The sequence below is a fragment of the Colius striatus genome, chromosome 2, assembly GCF_028858725.1.
Source record: "Colius striatus isolate bColStr4 chromosome 2, bColStr4.1.hap1, whole genome shotgun sequence".
In the NCBI taxonomy this organism is placed as follows: domain Eukaryota; kingdom Metazoa; phylum Chordata; class Aves; order Coliiformes; family Coliidae; genus Colius; species Colius striatus.
In genome coordinates, this window is record NC_084760.1 from 57,625,794 (window position 1) to 57,645,789 (window position 19,996).

The 19,996-nt window shown below is 41.7% G+C and overlaps 1 protein-coding gene across 1 annotated transcript in view; it reads left to right on the forward strand.

Annotated features, from left to right (window-relative positions):
• The window catches only part of RSPO3 (R-spondin 3), a 62,885-nt gene that overhangs the window by 40,248 nt on the left and 2,641 nt on the right, over nt 1-19,996 (forward strand). The window contains exon 4 of the mRNA XM_061990472.1: nt 785-982. Coding sequence (XP_061846456.1) covers nt 785-982 — 198 coding nt within the window. The remainder of the gene's footprint in view (nt 1-784; nt 983-19,996) is intronic.

A 19,996-nucleotide genomic window follows, 5' to 3' on the forward strand; every position in this document is an offset into this window, starting at 1 on the left:
ATCAAGAGAAATCTACTGCAGAGATGGCACAAAAGGATAGTTATTAAAAGCACCTTGGTAAGCTTCCAAGGTTACTCCTGTTTTTGTTTACATGGCTTGGACCAATGTCCAGCTGTTCATCTTTTGAGTTCCCAATAGTATGAGATGCGTGTTCAGACTACTGTGGTTTTGAGGCTGTAATCCACACTTTTTTGAAAATCTTGCAACCCTTCCTAACTCAAATTCTCCTCTGCTTTGCTTGCTTACTGCATGTATACGCTACAGATGATGGGTTTTTCATTGTTTAAGCTGAATCACCAAGCAGCAGATCACCAAAGATACTTCATTCTTAATGTAATGCCTTTTGATATCAGTTGGTCCTTTGTAGTTATATGGATTTGCAAATCAAATACCTCTGAGACCAGCTGCAGCAGCTTGACCAAAGGCATGACCAAAGTTTAATTCCACTAAAGCTATGAGGATTTATACCTCCACAAAACCAAAACAGCCTCAGAATAAGTCCTAGAAACTGATTTCAGTGATACCAATGGTGGTGGTGTTGCCCTGTTCCAGGAATGGAATTACAAAACAGCAAATACTAAATAGTAACTGACATAATTATTTGACATAATTCTGTGGAGTATATCCTCAGCAGTCCAGTTTCTGTCAGTTCATTGCTGCAAATCATAAATATTTTCATTATTTTGTACACCTTTTGGTTGATGCAGAATAAAATCAATGTACCTTATGATTGTGTATACAAAAAGATATTGGCTAGGCTCAGCTTGTCCTGTGTTTATTGCAGTGCATTGTGAAGCTAGTGAGTGGAGTCCATGGAGCCCTTGCACAAAGAAAGGAAAAACATGTGGTTTCAAAAGAGGAAATGAAGTAAGGGTCAGAGAGATCGTACAGCATCCGTCAGCAAGGGGCAATCCTTGCCCAGCTACAAGCGAGAGCAGAAAATGTATTGTACAAAGAAAGAGATGTCAGAAGGAAGGAAAAGGTACCACGTTATCATCATAATAATATAAGATTGGTATTGTGCTTGTTTAATAAGTCACATCTGAAATCTCATGCCTTGACTGCAGGCTTCACCAAAGCTCCTATTGATGTGGTGTTCTTTGGGCTAGAGAGAACTGTGCTCTTGCCTGGAGTGAATAAAGTCCTAATGCTGCTCAAAAAATGTGCTTTGTGTGACCTAGAGAGCACAGGTGGGTGGGATGGGAAGGCACATTCTCTTTCAGTTCTGCTGAAAGAACTGCCAAGGTAAGGGGCTGCATGTGAGGCATCCTAACATGTGTCACAGAGAGAGTTTTGCTGGATAGCAGATAGATAAGTTCCGTGCTTCAACTGTGGGATTCCTCCAAACCGATTCCAATTTCATGCTTCCCTACAGGTAAGACCATAACTCTTGAAATTGCAACTGTGGCCTCTCTCCCACCCTGAACTCCTCCTACTACCTCTGGCTGAACAACATGGGCTGATCTTGCCATCTGCCTCCGGCTTATCGAGTTCCAGGATGGGAGAAAGACCTCAGTACTGCAGCCAAGGGAAACTCCACCTGGTTTTGCTCAATAAACAAGAGCTCCAGCAGAACCGCCCCTCTATATGAGCTGGTTTGCTGGACTTATTCCCCATCACAGCACCTAGTAAATGTCATCCTGCATGTTAAGAATGGGAGATGCTTAAGAAGCCTATGAAATAATAACTTGTGCGAATTCTACCCAGTAGAGGTTATAGTTCCATTGTACTCTTTTCTCCACTTCTTGCAGCAGGGAAGTTACTTGCTCCATCCCTGGTGCAGTTACTCTGGTTGCCACAGGAGTGTCAATGGAATATTTCTTTTTCCCCATCTGTCTAATTTTCCCATCTTTCCCATTTCCACTTCCTTTCTATATCCCCCTTTCCATCCAACACAAAAGCAAAGTTTCTTACCCTTTGAGGATGAGTGGAACAGGTGGAATAGCTGCCCCTTGTGTGAATATCTGTGAGTCAGCATGAGCTGATGGTACAATGCTGTAAAAATGAAACTTACTGTTTCATTGCTAAATAATTACTAGAGTTGTGCTTCCCTTGCTGCAGATTACTTATAGAAAAGTCAAAGGTGTTTGGAGCTTGTAATCCTTTTGAAGGTTGCCTTATTCGCCAGTGATATACCTCATGAGAAGGGAAATAGAGTTACAAGGGGGATCTTATGAACCAGATAGCTACAGGTGCCTCCCCATCACCCAAGAACTGGCTAGATTTACTCATTTATGAGAACCTATGGGGTAGACGTCATCTCCTTCTCTTTGCATCAGGTAGTGCCCTGAACGGGTGGAGAGGCGAATCAGCCTCAGGGGTACAGAAAAGCAAGGTATTTAAGGGTTCCTTTATGCTTAGACTCTATGTTCAAAATGTCCATGATTCCTTCTGCTCCTGCGCAGTTTTGTGATTTGAAACACAGACACTCATTAGCCCACTGTAACTAGGGGAAGAGTTTTTCTTTTTCTCCTAAAACTAATTCTGTCAGAGCTGAAAATATATAGGACTGAACTGCAGTTTTGGAACTGTAAAACTGGTTGGGTTTTTTCAAGATGATAATGATGTTGCATATTGGCTTCTGGCAATTTGACAGTATCTTCAGATTGGACATTTCTCTTTGAGAAATGCCTGCAGTTCTTGTATACTAAGTACTTTTGAAGAAACTACTTACGTATTTTACTGTCAATTCTTATTTTAGGGGATCTAAGCCAAACCATACTTGAAAAATACTGCGCACCACAAGAATTTGTTCACAATCATGAACCTTTTTTTTTTTTTTCTCTCTGCAGTATGCATAAAGGTGGGATTTTCTTCTTCCTTTTGTGCAAGTCACAGACTATATTGTAGGTTGTTTTGCACTCAGCAGACAATTCTTTCAATAGCAATGCTGGATCATATGTTCCAACTCTACCCATGCCCTTGGGATTTGTATGTCTACGTCTGTGAGTAATTTTTTTAATGTTATGAAATCCACCACTAGAGACTCCTTGGTATCCACAAAAGTCTGAGCCATTCGTTTTCATGCACCTTCACAGCGAGATGAAATTAATTGTTTCTTTAAAAAAGGAATTCTTAATAAAAACTGAAGAAATTGACACATAAAACATCAGGTTAAAACAGCTTTAAGTGATGAATTATGGTGACAAGTCAGGAAACTGAGAATTAAGCTAAAAGTTTTCCTTCTGTTCCTACTGGAATGGGGAAATTAAGCTTTCTAACTTAATCTCCAGGCAACTGATCTTCCTTACTGCCACTGTCCCTTATTACACAGAGAGAAAATTCAATTCCAATTTGAACAACAGCATAATTGCACAAGAAACCACCCCAAGCTGTATTCTAATGGCTTGCAGCATTGTCACTGAGTGCAGAAGAAAGTAACAATAGAAACAATTTGAGAAAGGCAAAGGAAATTAAATATGTTTTTATTTGCTGTTAAGAAATACTGAAAATGCTCTTTTGTATAGTACGACACCCTATTGCTGCTCAGGCATTGCCTTGGAGTTTAGCTTTATGACATCAGCCTTTGAAGTCTAGCAGCAGACCCAGCAGTTACCAACACCGCAGCTAATCTTTTCACAGCAGCCATGAAGAAAGTTAGCTCCATCAGCCTCTGCCATTTCCATGTGGAATGGATGTCTGGCCAAAGGGGTCAGGGCAAAGACCACATGATGACGGGGTATGCTCGTCACTGATGCCTCAATGACTTTGCTCAAGAAGCTGAGGTCAGAGACAGGATGTTAGTCAGTGAAGTCGCTGCTATCACACAGAAGCAAGGCCATGCTTCTGGAACAGCTACACAAAACTAGATAAAACAGATGAAGAGCATTTTTGTTGTTTCCATCTGCTGGTGTGCCATTAAAGCTAGTGAGATCTATTACAACTCTTTTTTTCTCTCACTGGCTATAAAATGAAGTTTTACTAGGAGAAGGTGCTAGTATTTTCAGAATGAATGCAAATAAATCAGAATAATGAAGATATAAATAGTTCAACTTGCCTAAAAGCTTCTTTTTATTCATTTTAGCACTAAATTAGTTTATCCCAGTGTGTTCTGACATGGTAATTCCCATGTGTTTCATATACAAGCTCCTTTTATAGTTCTGTCTCATCCAAACCTCACTGTAATTTATTTCATAATTCTTCTCCTTTAATCCCATGATGGTGAATTCTTTTCAGTCTGCATGAGTATATGATTTTAACTCCCAGTTTTTTCTTCCTTGCTTTCCCTTACTCTTTTTGCTTTGGTCCCGAATCGCGGCACACTGTTACTTTTACCTTCCCACAGTTAACATCTCGCTCCCAGCTCTCACTGATAAGACATATGTTGAGAGTCATGTGTTTCCTGTAGCCATGTCCGTTAATGGCAAATGGCAAATAGATGTACTGGAACAGCACAACTTGCAGAGCTCCTCAAACACTGCAAATTAACCATCAATATTATTTCTTTGCCTTAATAAATGTGCTCTGGCAAAACATAAGTCCCTTCAGACTGCAACTACGTGAGATTGACTTTTACTGGCCAAAAGACAAGTAGCAGAATTGCATACAAAAGTATTTGTGGGGAAGGAATTGCATGTTTTCATGCATGAGTAATTCTGCCAAGAACAGAACATTCACCATATGACTTTCTGTTGAGTCCCAACTAAACCCCTCAGAGACCAGACAGTTTTAACTGCAGAATGTGTTCTCATCAGTTAGAAAACACTGAAAGCATCAAAAGACCAAGTATGTAGTTATGAGTGAGGAAGACATCTTAGAAAACTAAGTATTATGAAAGCCAACAGATAGGCTTCATTGGTTACACAGATGTATTGCTTAAAACAAATAAATAATACATTTTAATTGTTGCTTGTTCATACATTGATTCACTTGCATATTGGTGGCATTTTGATGTTCAAAGGAATGATCCAATGTTAACTGTGTACAGATCTGTGTAAACACAGACCAAAGAATTTTCCTGTACCTGACAGGCAAAAATTCAAGCATTAGACAAGAAGATATGGTGGGATGAATGTAGAAAAACATATTCCTTTTTCACTGTAGGAATTGTCACTTTGTAGAGTCTAAAAGCAGGATACTATTGTGAAAGGAAGAGGGATAATTTTAGCCAAAATTCACAAGACTGCAAGCCCCTGGAGGCAAGGTAGCTTGTCAGTTACAGTTTGTACTGTAAGGAAAACAGAGACATTATGCTGTGATTTTTTTTTTTTTTAAGTGTACAGCAAGAATAAGAGATAAAGCAGTGTCCTTGAGACAAGGAGCTGAATTCTAGATTCAGACTGGCAAAGAGAAGGGAACTAAGGGAACAGGATTTGTTATTGAGCAGATGAATGACAAAGTGTATATCTTTTGGGGAAATAAAGTGAAATAAATGCATCTATCCTGTACTGTGTACATGTGAATATAAAAATCCAGGTTTGATTTGAATAGCTTAGAAAACTGAGACTCAGAACACTTCTGTTGTTTCTTTGAACCAGTTCCTCCACCCCTCATTGTTATATGTCCACATAATGCTTCAAAAGTATTAATCAGATCATGTCTGAAAATGTCTTCAGTTGCCCGTGGTGTGTGAAAGGAATCCTATCAGGCATCCATCAGATTTCCAAAACTAACACTTGGCTAAAAACCCCAAGTCATTCTTCAGGAATTTACTTGAGCTGAAAACAATGTAACTTAATACTAACAAATTTAAAATATTAGCTAATAAATGAATTTCACTCCCTTAATTTATACACATTGAGTTACCCAGCCTAATGTACATGCTCTAATGCTGTATGGATCCATGTGACAAAGCACAGAGAGCTCTGGAGTCTAAACTACATTGCCCCTTTAGTATTTCTCACAAATAACTGTTTCTGCAGTTGATATCCATCTGAGGAGATTAATTTCATTAACATTCAGTTAAGCTGTCCCAGACAAAGCAGAAAGAAAAAGAGTCCCTACTAAAATAAAAGATGCGTAAGTTGCATTACATTTTGAAATGCACATGGAAGTACAGTAGTGAAGGAAGTAACTTGAAATCAGTGGGAGTTTTATCACTTCTTTGTGCAGGGCTTGAATTGTGGCACATAAAATCACACAGAATCATAATGATAGGAGTCGGAAGGAACCTCTTGAGACCATCTAGGCTGACCCACACTGCAGAAGCAGGTCCACCTAGATCAGGTAGCATAGGAATATGCCCAGGTGGGTTTTGAAAACCTCTAGAGGAGACTTCATAGCCTTTCTGGACAGTCTGTGCCAAGGCTCCCTCACCCTCACAGTAAAGAAGTTTCTCTTTATGTTCAAGCAGAACTTCCGATGTTCTACCTTGTGCCCATTACCTCTTGTCCTTTTACTGAGCACTACAGAAAAAAGACTCACCTCATCCTCACAACACCTGCCCTTTAGATAAGAGTTGATAAGGTCCTTCTCAGCGTTCTCTTTTCCAAGATAAACATCCCCAGGTCTTGCAGCCATTCCTCAGAGAGGTGCTTCAGTCCCCTGATCATCTTGGCAGCCCTCCGCTGGACTCTCTCCAGAACTGTCTCTCTTGAACTGATGAGCCTAAAACTGGAAATAGTAGTCCAGATGAGTACAGGGAGGAGCAGAACCTCCCTGGACCTGCTGGGTACATTCTTCTTGATACACTCCAGGAAACAATTGGCCTTCTTGGCCATGAGGGCATGTTGCTGTTTTGTGATCTTCACAACACATAGAAACTCCTATGTAGCCACTTAAGACTTGCATAAGTATGTGCCACATCAGTCTGTTTACTCACATGATAATACTAGGGGTTTTTTTTCCCAAAAATCCTGGACTGACAGTTGCTCATGCATTTTGTTGAGCTCTGTTGTCACACTGGACAATCTGAACTTGACGTGGACACGATGTTCACAAAGAGGGTTTTGTCATCTGAAAATTCAGACAAAGAATGACAGGTTGTTTCTTCCAATGACTGTTCAGGACAGTTTAGAATGAATGTTCTGGACCTTTACTCAATAGCTTTCAAATAGTGCATTTTCTCCATCTGAGCAGTAATGACTCCACAACAATGCAGTCTACAGGCTGACTCTGTAAGCAAGATGTTTCAGGGGATCCACAGGTCAGCCACAGTAAAATGAAAAGTAGAGCTGAAAAATACTTATTCCCAATACTAATTTCATTTAGTGTTGGCAAAATCAGGGTTAGAACACTGTTTTGTTGTGGTCTTTGATAAATATCTACTAATGGCCACACACCTGCTTATTCAAAGGTGAATTGCCCTTTACAGAACAAGCTATGAATAGTTTATCCCTCTGCACTCCACACACCAAAGATAAAAGTCTATTCCCAGAGCAATAGAGGCCCACACCAGCCTCATAAATCCTCAATGTAGTATTTTTAAACAAATCTTATGAACTTTCTGGGAAATTCTGGATAATTTTGCAACTGAGTATTTTTACTTAATCACACTTAAGTCCTCAGCATTGCTACATGGGAAAGTAAGATATTCTAATCACAGCTCATCCCAAAAGTCACATCCTCTCCCTCATGTATAGCTTGGTGGCACTTAAATAAGAGGGCTGGAGCATGTGAGCCAGGGAAACATCACAGTGCACAGTTTGCTCATGTAACTGAGAGACGGGGTGTCCTGTGTGAAGGTCACTAGTGTGGTTATGGTTAATGACCTTACTCCACGGCAGGTCACAGGGCTTCTGAAGCCTCAAAATGAATACAAAGCTAATTACTGCATCCTTGTGTTTACATACTGCATACACCAATGGGTCATAACTCTGGCCTTTGCGAGCCTGAGTTACTATAATTGAGGAATCTGTCTTGTGAAGAGTTTGGTTGTTTATTTTCTATTTGTTGCTGCCAAGAGGACCTCTCATTTCCTTTCCTTGCAGGGGTTTTGACTCTTTAACTTTAACACATTTCCAGCCTGCAAGATTAAGGCTGTTGAGACTGGGAATCTGCTAGTTGCAACATGAAGTGAAATGGCGTCCTGGGGATACCCTGAGCAAAGCTGGGCACAGACATCATAGGGCTGCTCACTGCCATGGGCCAGCAGAAAGGGGCATGATCCAGAAAAGAAGCCTGAGTGGGAAGGGTTAGGTTTGGAAATTTTGAATTCTGTGAATCCAAAATAGCTAATAGTAGGTGACATACTGGCTCTACAATTCAAACACTGAAAAGGTTAGAAAAAGTAATTTTAAAACTTTAATTGTAGCATTTTCAAAATTTAATCACAGGCTGTTTTGAAAGTCTTACTACATTACTACTTGCGAATCCAGACCTTAAAATCTGAACTAATTAATGGTAATGTTGCATTTTGCTACAAGTATGTTTATTTTGTTTGTGCTAGTGTGAACACTAAATTCTCAACATACTTCCCAGTTTTGACAGACATGTAGTAGCCACTGTTAATACATACACTCCATGTGCCTCTACATATATGGTGTTATGCTTGCATGCACACACTGTGTACACTTGTACCATGCCAAGGCTGTATTCTCTGAATCATATGTATTTCCATCAACTTTCAGGCTTAAAACGGCTGTGGTTATACACCAACCTGTCAGGCCTTTGGTTATCAAAATTTGTTTTAGCCTTGCATGCTGCGGGCCTGATACTGTCTCTGTGCTCCTCAGTGGTCTCTCTTGCTACCTTCTGTCTCCTCCCTGTCCTGAGGGGTCTGGGAGCAGGGAAGAGGTTGCTTGGCTGCCCTGAGCTCCCTGGAGCATCCTAAAAAAATGAGGTGGATGCACTGCTGGTAAACAGCATCGGTCTCGTGTCAACAGGAGTGATGACAAAGCTGAGAAGGAAGTGTGTGGTCAATTGCTCTTGTAGGGGAAGTGAATCAGGAAAACACTGATTGCATTCTTCAATTAAAATATGAACGATGTGAAAGCTCTTCTCCTCACATCACTAAACCAAATAAGGGATAGAAATCAGCTCTTTTTCTGATCTTCCCTTCTGGTGCCTTCTTGTGCTCTGGAACTGGCTGGCTGACTATCTTTTAGATGCCTGAGCTCTGTAGGATAAACAGGACGGAATACAAACCTCTCGCAAACCTCTCTTCCTCTTCCTTCTAAAGTACTCATCATTCAGCACCAAATTCCCAGCACCAGCCTAAAATTTTCCTTCTTGAATAAAAATGTCTAGGGCTGAGAGAAGCAGCTCTGGCTTTACGAGGTGAAATCCACATCTACACCTATACTGCTAAAGAAAGGCAGGCAAAAGTCCCACTCTTGTGTCCACAAGCCCAAGGACCATCTTCTGGCTTGCATCCAAACTAGCTGGGGCTATTCTCTCTGTAGCAGGTCTGACTGGGGAAGAGGGACCTGTTGCAGGTCAGAGTCTGAAAACAAACTACCAGTTATGCTATGCAGACATGTAAAGGTCTGCCTGGTCTCTGGCCTTCTTCCCTGATACAGCTACACTTTACTTATATGGCACCTTCACCTGCAATGGCTTCACATTGTTGAGTTTCAGGGGGACAAAAATAGGAATCTGTGGCTGCTCTCCCCTCTCAGTGCAGGGCAAAGACTGTGTGCAAAAGAGCAGAGGATTGTTCTCTCTTGCATCACTTCCTTGCTCTGTCTGCACATCCTCACATATTGACTTTCTCTCTCCACATTGGTCTTTCTGTCAGTTCTCACAGCTGACGCTTCCAAAGTCTTTGCCCTAACTTGTAGTGCTTTAAGGAGCTCTTTGTGAGGGAGGGAACCACAGCTGGAGGACAAAACGAGCTTCTACCAGCCTGTGTGTCACAGCAGGCTATCTTGACAACTTCTTTCTCTTGACTCTCCAGAAGATGACAAAGAGCTGTTTTTTCACCTTCGGGCAATATTACCACAAAGTAAAGGTGAAGGGAAGTGGCTGCTGACAATAGGGCTCACTTGGCCCTAACCACCTGGAAGTCTAAACCTCTCACTATTTTGGCCTGTGTGTCCTGTGTGGACAGAAGAATACATGCAAGAGAGAAGTTTGCTAGTACATCTATCAAATTTAGTCCAAGAATGCAAAACATTTGGGGTATGTGAGCTACAGAGTAAATCAGGCAGTTGACGTTTCAAGTCTAATGGTGACATGTGCAGCACTGTTTAATCAGCTAAATCCTGGGCTATGGAACACTTCCATGTATAGCAATGCAATTTTAACACTGTCAGTCGTGGACAGAAAGGACACTCATTCGCTGTTGTATTATAGCTGCCCTTCTTTTAAAGGGCCTGATCCAAGACCTATTGAAAGCTCATTGACTCCAGAGTACTTTGGAACTAGCTGTAAAGAAAGGATTTTCAGCATTCCTTTGTAACAAAGCAAAAACAAAGGAACACTTTTTGGCTGCTGTTTCTCCTCATCTTACTGGATGTTTTCCTGTTTTTCCCCACCCAGGCAGCTCTATTTGCTTTTCCCCACCCAGGTCTCTGCATCTCCAGCCTCCTTGTCTCTTCTCAGGCTTGCTCTCCCCGCCAGCTCTGACACCTTTTGTAGCCTTTGGCCTGCTTGGGCTACCACCTCTCCCAACCTCATAACTTTGAAAGAGAAAGCACAGGCTGCCAAAACTTTGTTAAGGACCAAAGGAGTTTCAGAGCATTCCCAACGAGATGATAACATCCCCTACGAGATGATAACATCCCCTGTCATTATCAGACTGTAAAAAGCAGGAGAGAGGTTGTGGGAATCTCCATCATAGAAGATTTTTAAGGAGGTTAGACAAACATCCATCAAAGACAGTCTAACTTTAGTAGTTCAGCTTCACAGCCTAGTAAGGGACTGGATAATGCTTTGATAAGCATTTCTAAAGTTGCTACAAAACTTCCACATTTTTTTTCCTTGCCTGTTGCCTTCTGTAAGACTGCCACAGAGACAGCTTGCTGTGTATTTACAGAGCATAAATCCAAGTATCTCTATCTATTCACATCCATATGAGGTTTCCTGCTGTCTTTGCCAGGGTCAGATTTTTATTTGGGCCTAAGTCAAAGAACTAAAGCCAATTTTCCTTTCATTTGGTCCAGTTTGTATTGCTAAGATATCTATCTGTTCAAGTTCCCCTTTGCATTCATCATCTTTGAGTCATTGTTATAGGAAGAATATAGGGCTGGATTTTCTTACAGAAAATATCAGTGAACTTGTTACACTAAGTCACCAGAGGTATAAGCTTGCACCTCTCTGTTAATGAAGCTATATATATTTTAAGAGCAGAGGAATATGTGGTTCATAGGGTAAAGTTCCTGCATGCTTAGGAATGGGGTGGGGATGGAGGGAGGAGAGATAATTTAAAAACAAACTAGTGAAAAGAAACATTATTTTTCACTTTTTTTTAATGGAAGAAATTTTGCTGTGATGAGAAATCAAAGAGGAGGGAAAAGAATCATCTAAAGATGCAGTGTCCATACAAAATTCAGGAAAAGCATTTCCAAAATTTTCTATTTATAGTTCCTTGAAATAGAAAATGGTAGCAAAAGAATTAACCATCAGTCCATGAGTAAAACATATATAGGTGATATTAAGGCTAGAATTTACTGTATTTACTGTGGGGATTCTTCTATTGGTTTGGTTTCATTTTTTTTTTCATTTATAAGCAAGAAGACCTAGTAATGGAATTTCTCAATTCTAATCTAATCCTCTCCAATATCTACGGCAAACAGTAGCCCAAGTACAAAGATTTACAGCTAGTTATGCCTCAGCTTTGTTCTTAAGCGTGTATTTACTTCTGCCCATTTGCTTTCTGAAATTCTCTCTCTCATTTGTCATCTGAAGAACTCCGTTTAAAAGGAAAGCAGGCTTCAGACATGAAACACAGCTACATTCCTGAAACGTGAGATGAACAACCTTTAATTCATGCAACCTTTCAGTTACAGTAATGTTTAATGGACGAGCCAGCTTCATTATGGACAATACCTCTCCCTGTCATTAGCCTACAGAAAGGTCTAAAACTCTTTAAGCATTTAAGGAGTGCTGATTCAGGCTCTGTATTCCCTCCTTTGCTCCCCCCGTCTCGCTCTCTATCACCCTTCCTGACTGCCTGTGTTCTAAGTGCATAATATAAATGCTGTACTCTGCAAATTGCATTTATTGTTGGCTTCAAGCTTGGAAGGACCCTTCTGAACACTTTTTATACAAACTCTAACAAGGTCAAAGTTGGAAAAATCTCAGCTGGTGGACTTGGATCCCATGAGCTAGTGTCCATTTATAATTAATATTAATGAATGGCAGATGACAGATGTTTATTGCTTAAGTAGAAATGTGCATTGCTAAACCAGAAGGATTTAGTTTAAATCCAGAGGAACTGACTTTATTTCTTGTACGTATGTGGGTGGGAATGCCAGTGGGTGATCCAGTCCCTGCTACTTTTAACCATAAGGAAGGAAATGATACGCCGTAAAGAAGGATTCCGAGCTCTACCTTTGATTGAAGCATGAGGTTTGGTCCCACAAATGTAAAGTCTAGCATTGTTACTAATTTACCAGCACTGCTGTAGCATTTTTGAGACACCGGACAAGCACCAATCAGAAAAATAAAACATGCTCTACTTGGTGTTGCCCTCTGTCATGTGAGGCTGCTTTCTCATCTCTGTGGGGGCTGCATCAACCTTTGGGCCGTGCAACCTCATTCGTATCAGATCTAAATGGCATGGTGGTCAGTTTATAAAGTATACCAAGTGAAGTGGACTCCAGTGATGAACTGTCACACGGCATGTTCATTCTTCACATTCCACTTCAAGCTACTCATAAAGCCGGCTGCTCACTTCAGTGTGCAACGCCTGTGTTACTACAAACAGCCCTAAACGCACAGTCCATTTCCAGAGGGATTTAAAAAGAATAAACTTATCATATTCTTGGGGGAAAAAAAAAAACAGCCTGGATAAAATTTACATGGACAATTTCTATCTGTGATTCATTTTAAATTGAAGACTTATGGGCAATGTTAAAATATTTGCATTCAAGTTTTTTCCAAGCATGTCCTCCATGACTCCTACTTAGAAATCTTTTGAAGAGTATTTTACAGGGATGAATTTTCCAAAAGAATGGAAAATACCAGATTATAAAAGTCATCACATTTCCCAGAAACTTTTTAATTACAATGAAGCCCCAGTGGAAAGCAGACAGGTTTTGAAACAATTTTGCCTTTGTGTTAGGGTTCTGCCTAGTATCCTGTCAGCTTGTCCAGGTTGACAAGGCAGGTTGACAAGGACTGGAGAACCTGAAACCTTGACATCCCTTTGAGAGCACCTTGGTCTCAAGCTTTCCAAGCTTCCTGAAGCTAAGCTCTAGGATTGCTTCGGCATAAGAATTTCCTGAGTCTTTTTCAGAGGCAGCCTAAGAGTGTCAGTGATCCCAATCCCCTTCTCTGCAAGCTGTTCTCTACCTCATGAACTGCCAGGTACCCTCTCAGTAGGTGAGAGAACCTCTTTGGAAATATGGAGATGGCTAAAGTGAAATGTCATGTCACCTTTTTTTGAAAGGGAACTTTTGGAGTCCCTGATCTGTATGAAATTTAGAAGCCTGACCTGTCATTTTAATCAGTATGAAAGTGTATTTAGAAATATTGGCACTGCCTAGAGAGGAGAGGATCAATGTTTTGGCCAGCTGAAAATGGTACACAGCATTAGAGCCATGTAACGGAAAGGAACAGGCATTTTTCAACACCTTGTTTTAAAAAGTATCCTTGAAAGCAAATTCTCCCTTCATTTATACCAGAGACCAACTTTGGTGACCTCCATGTGTTTGAGCAAATACAACAGAGGGCAGAATTGGGCCTGGGGTGAATTTTAAGTGATAGCACCCCGGCTCCGGGCTGATGGCTTTGCTGAGTGGATCCATCAGGAGCTACATCCCAACCGGCTGACCCATCTGTCAGGCCAGCCTGCGCTACCTGTGGGACACACAGGGGCTCCCCTCTACCTGTCAGCACAGGTGTCACCCCTGGCTGGAACGCAAACAAATCGCACTTAGGGCAGAGGGGACAAGTGAACCGTGCAGAGCAGGGCCAGAGGTGCATCCTGTTGACTCCTTGCCTTCCTTTACCTTCCTGGCGTGTCAGAATACTTAATGAGATACAAGGAGGGGGCTCCAGAGGGAACATATAGCTGCATCTATGCCAGCAAATGAAATGGTGGAAGATGTCCAGGTTCCATGGCCTTGGCATCTCGTACAGGGCAGGAGCAGTTGTCCTGGCCCAAGTGTTCGAGTCGTCACTCACAAATCTTCTCCAGGATCTGTACTCAGTCATCAGTTTAGTCCAGCTCCAAGTCATGGTTGCTTAGGGAAAAAGGCACCCTTAGGGATGTATTCAAAATCCAGGGTCAAATTGACCTTCTGAATTGACAAGTCCTATTAACACAATTGGTTTAAGTAAAGCCAAGAAAAATGTCTTTTCTTGTTTATCCCTCCCTTAAGTGCACTCCCAAGTGCAAATCTGAGTACTAAAGAAACAAGTTTCTTTGGGTGTTTTCTCCCTTTTACTATTGTACTAGAAAGAGTTCAAATGTCTGCTAGGCACTAGCATCTGTCTCTTATCATGTATAACTTTTCTTGATTATTTCTAAAGAGGCAGACTAAACACGGGGCTCTGACATAATGCAGCATCACATTTTTATTTCTGGTTTGCTCAAAAGCCTACACCAGCTGAACTAAGTCTCTAAAAAGGACTATATTTATCACCTCAATCCAGGCAAATGGGAGGGCTTGGATTATTGATGCCTGAAAAGAAAACAGCCTGTTATAGACTTCTGCCAATATCCTGATGCTCTAACAAACAGAGTAAGTGGTTTGATGCCAACCACTGCCATCATCAATCTTTGTATTGGCATCTGATTTTGTTAGTCTTGAATGAGGCTTATAAGGTGGATTTGGACACTCGTCTACCTTTTTGCCACTTTTAAGAGAGCTGTAAAAATCACATCCCATTCAGAAGCCACAGTTAAAAATCTGAAAGCAAGCTTGGCAAGAAAACGTCACTCTCCTAAATAACAACATGGTGTATGTCACTTCCTGTCCTAAGCAATGCAGAGTGGTTTTCTGCTCTGATAAATAGCCATTACTTTCTTTTCTTTAGAAACTGTGTCCAGAGTTTATAAGCTGCAGGTTCTTATAAGATGAAAACATTTATGTAATCATTAATTACAACTACGAAATTACTGTTGTTAGCACAACATTAGCCCTTTTTAAAACAAGGCTGTTAACGAATTCCCTTAGTCCCAAAAGAGAAGTGCAAAGGAAATAAATCCCCACAGGCTCTGGTCTGAAGAGACGGCAGTAAACGTCTCCACGAGCAGCAAACAGAAACCATTACGGAAATCCTCCTCCTCTGGCAGCTTCTTCGACTAGAGGATATTCTTGTATTTTCAGGCACTAGCAATGTCTTTTCTATGGCACGGGAAAGGCAGATCTAACTCATTTCTATTACAAAGAAGTCATGATGAGACAGTTAAACCAGGGACTTTCCATAAGCTTTGCTTCTGAGTGTAGCAGTGTTGTTTCCCAAACAGCCAGCGGAAGAAATGGTCCTTTCCTGCTTCCCATACACTTAATGGGATTCGACTTGCTCTTTGTCAGCCACAGCAGCAAAGCCTAACATCTCCTGTCTCTACTCAGCCTCCTCTCTTTCCTCTCTGCCTGCTTTATGCTATCAGCTGTTGCACAGGCCTGATCTGTTCCTATATTTAGACACAACGTTCTTGTTCCTCCTAAGGTGCCTGCCTCTGTCTCATCCTCTTCTTGCCAGGACAAAGCTGGGACATGCAACGTAAAAAAGGATGTTTTTCAAGTAAATGCAATCTAGTAGCCCAGATCCTATTTTCAGAGGCAAATGAAGCTCAGGGATTCTAAATCTCATAGAAAGACTTCTGTAGGTCTCAGGCACCAACATCTAGTCTACAACTAGACAAATATTTCCATTTTCAAGAGGAGATAGGGCACGTAAGTTAGTCACCAAGTTCCCTAAACACAGTTGCTCAGCTGTTAAGTGTCGATGTAATTTCTGGTATCTTGGGTGATCTAAGATCACCACATAGGACTGTGGATATGATACATAGCTTAAGACCTGTATCCATCTGGACTGGTATGTGAAAGCTAGTTAAACTGTCCTCGTGCATCTCAGTAGCAGGAGTACCTATGTTTGACCAAATTAGTTGCTCCTTGAATGCCTTTAGATCTGAGCTCCTTTAAAATTTTTACCCATATTCACTTCAGCAGCAGGTGCATGTTTAAGAGTCGACAAGGCCAGGAAATGCACTGAGCCATGTAGTGCCTAGGTAATTCTGAAGCTGATGACTCACCACTCTGGTCACCTGAAAATCTAGTGATTATAAAATAAGAGTCACTAAAACTAGCAAAACAATGATTGCTGCTCAGACTTAAACCTCAAAAAGACATAACAAATGAATCAACCTCTAGTGACTTGTGAATGAAAGGAGAATGTCCTTTGCATCACTGGGCAATTGGGATTTGGAGCCTTGTTATCTTGGCAAGTAGTGTGAGTACATGCTACAGCCTGTGTTCCAGAAAATGAGAGTGACCTACTCATTTGCATAACATGACATGACTGTGTTGTTGACAGAGTTGCAGTAAATGGTTTTAGAGCCTGGGGCATGCTCCTTTTACTGGTGTCTTCTTACAGCATATGTCATGTTGTCATTGTCCAGGTCATGTCATGAGGAAAAGGTGACAGGCTTTTAGTTTAAGACAACTAAAAAAAGTCTCTGAGAAGGGTCTGGGTAGATAAGAAGAAGGGCAACACAGAGTGGTGGCACTCGGTCCCCAAGTTTTGTCCCTGTATCTTGTGGGTCATGGACATATCAGGGCACTGGTACCGGAGTACTGGTGCTGACAGTGCTCCAGTAGCCAGGAAAGTGCTGAGAGGTCAGCCAAGGCTGTAAGGGTGTCAAAGAACACTATGGCACGTTACAGCTGTGGCTTGTGGTCTTTTATTACAGATCTTCAGCTCATTACAGTGTAGTGGGGAGGATTTTGTGGTCTGTGGTGAAAGGCACCGTATAAGTGCCAGGACCCTTCTAGATAAGGACCTATTATTACATCGGTGCCTGCAACCCCAACAGACATAATTCAATGACTCCTCTTACCCCTCTGCTTTCCCAGGGTAAATTTCTTCATGTGAGTGATCTCTCCAAAAGAAATACAATCATACCAAATGCCTTATGCTAGATTCTTATGTCTCTGTGATTCCCCCCCACCTCCCCCGCCAAAGATAAGCAGTTTGCACAATCAGATTTTATGCTTTCCTATGGTGGTTTGGGGTTTCAATGCCCATGGAAGGGAGAAGTAAACTAATAGGTTGCTCTGAGTTCCCTGTAGCAATTACAGCTGAGCATAATAGGGTGTGACCAAGTGACAATGCCTAAAGTAGATGAAATATGAAACTTAGGGTAGTTAATCCATGTCAGTCATGATTTTTTCAGTATGTAACTCTCTCTCACATGATGCTCTTAAGTACCAAGCTCTCCCAAGACATGGCCAAGCCATCCTCCCTTTACACCACAAAATATGGCTATAGGTCTAGTGGAAATGCCCCATCTGATGCTGTAATGCAAAGACTTCTATGAAATACTCTAGCTTCCATGGAGATGTATTCAGACATGAATTGCACAAATACAGACACAAGGATTTCTTCTACTGGGGCTAAAAAGTAGATTGAGAAGAATTCAGCACCTTGAAGCTGATTTGATATGTAATTATATCGTTGTCCGAATTAATTTTGTGACTGCTTTCATTTGAACTATTGTACTTCCCCAAACTGCAGCACATCTGTATATTTTCTTCAGATATAAAGTTGCTATTATTAGAAGTAGTAAAGTATCCCTGAACTACAAGAAAATTCACTAGGCAGTGCCTATAAACTAATTCTTCTAGTACAGTGGGCTGGATGAACTACTAGAATCTCAGGAATCCACATTTTCATGAGTGAAACATTGAGAAATGTCTCACTATCTGCTCTCTAAAAAGTCATGTACTCTTTTTTTTCCCTTAAATTTTGAAAGGTTTTATGGAATCTGTAAAACTCAAACATAGTAGCACTAGTGCATTACAGTATCACAGAATGGTAGGGTTTGGAAGAGACCTAGAGATCATTCAGACCAACGCCCCTGCTAAAGCAGGTTCACCTCAATCAGGTCGCACAGAAAAACATTCAGGAGGGTTTTGAAACCCTCCAGACTACACTTCATAGCCTCCCTGGGCAGTCTGTGCAAGGGCTCCCTCATCCTCACAGTAAAGAAGTTTCTCTTTATGTTCAGCTTATGCCTGTTACCTCTTGTCCTGTCAGGGGGCACTACAGAAAAAAAACTCATCCCATCCTCACAAAATCCACCCTTTAGTTATTTATAAGTGTTGATAAGATCCCCTCTCAGCCTTTTCCACCTAAACACCCCTAGGTCTTCCAGTCCCCTGATCATCCTGGTGGCCCTCTGCTGGACTCTCTCCAGAAGTTCCCTGTTTCTCTTGAATTGAGGAGCCCAGAACTGGACACAGGACTCCTGATGAGGCCTCACCAGGGCAGAATAGAGGGAGAGGAGAACCTTCTTCAACCTGCTGGCTGCACTCTTCTTGGTGCACCCCAGCATGCCATTGGCCTTCTCGTCCATGAGTGCACATTGCTGTTTTGTGATCTTCACGATACATAGAAACTCTTATATAGCCACTTAAGACTTGTGTAAGTATGTGCCACATCAGTGTGTTTATTCATGTGGTAATACTCAGTTTTTCCCCCCCAAAATCCTGGACTGACAGTTGCTCATGCATTTTGTTGAGCTCTGTTGTCACACCGGACAATCCAATCTTGCCGTGTGGATGCGATTTTCACAGAGAGGGATTTGCTATCCGAGAATTCAGACAAAGAATGACAGGCTATTTGTGGAACGGACGATCAGGGCCTTTACTCGCTAACTTTTAAACGGCACATTTTCTCCATACCCCCAGCCCAAGGGCTCCGCCGCCGCCGCCGCGCGCCCGCCCGTCTGTCACGGCACCGCGGCGCCCCCGCGCGGCCGCCCTCGGCATCGCCGCCGCCTCCCGAGAGCCCGTCCCTTCAGTGCCGTGTGGCCGCTCCGGGGGAAGGCACCGAGACATGGGTGGTACACACGGCAGCGTTCCTCACCGGGGACGCTGTCGGTTCCGGAGGATATTTTCTTCTAAGTTTTATTATTATTATTATTGTTACTTCTTTGATCAACTCCTATGCCTTTTCTTCTTCTCCAAATGCAAAGCAGTTCAGAGGCAAACTCACAAACATAAGGGCCAGTGTTGTTGCACTTTCCGTCTCACAAACAGACAAATGCTCAAATTTCCAACGGACTTCCACAACTTCAATGAGCTGTTATGAAGTGGGCTTCAGCAAGTAACAGGAAGAATTCAAAATATGCAAGAAAAAGCTTCTGGGGGGAAGAGAGCATATGAACAGGGGCAGAGGCACATGCAAGAATGTGGCTCCAGCTATAACCCAGCACTAGCAGATAACTGCTGGTAGAATCTTGCCCTGGGTCTATGCTGAACCAAGGACTGACTGGAAGTAACATCATACTGTCACATAAAGAGTCCTATTTTTTAAAATAGTGGTGAAAGGATCTAAACAACCAGGGAAAGTGACCTTTCTATAACTTATTGCACTACTAGAACAGGACAGGTCTAGAGGGCAGATATTTACACAAATGGCAACACCATGGAGCTGATGACATTAAACCATGTATACAACTGCACAGAGGGCTTCAAACTGGCTATCCTCACAGTAGAAGATAATTAGGATCAAGTTTTCAGTACTTTCCAGAGATCAGTTTTTATTGTTCTTTATGACACCAGTCTGATTAAATCAGAAACAGCAAAGCCATGCCTAGATAAGTCTATGGCTAAACAGAGACAGTGTATTCTTTGTATGTTCACACATACGTATAAATACATACATCCCAGGCCATGACTAAAAGGGAAACCATTATGTGTCATTCCAACATACTTAGAGAATTGTGGCTAGGAAATCACAGCTGAAGGATTTTGGCTAATCACCAAGTGAACAATGTCAA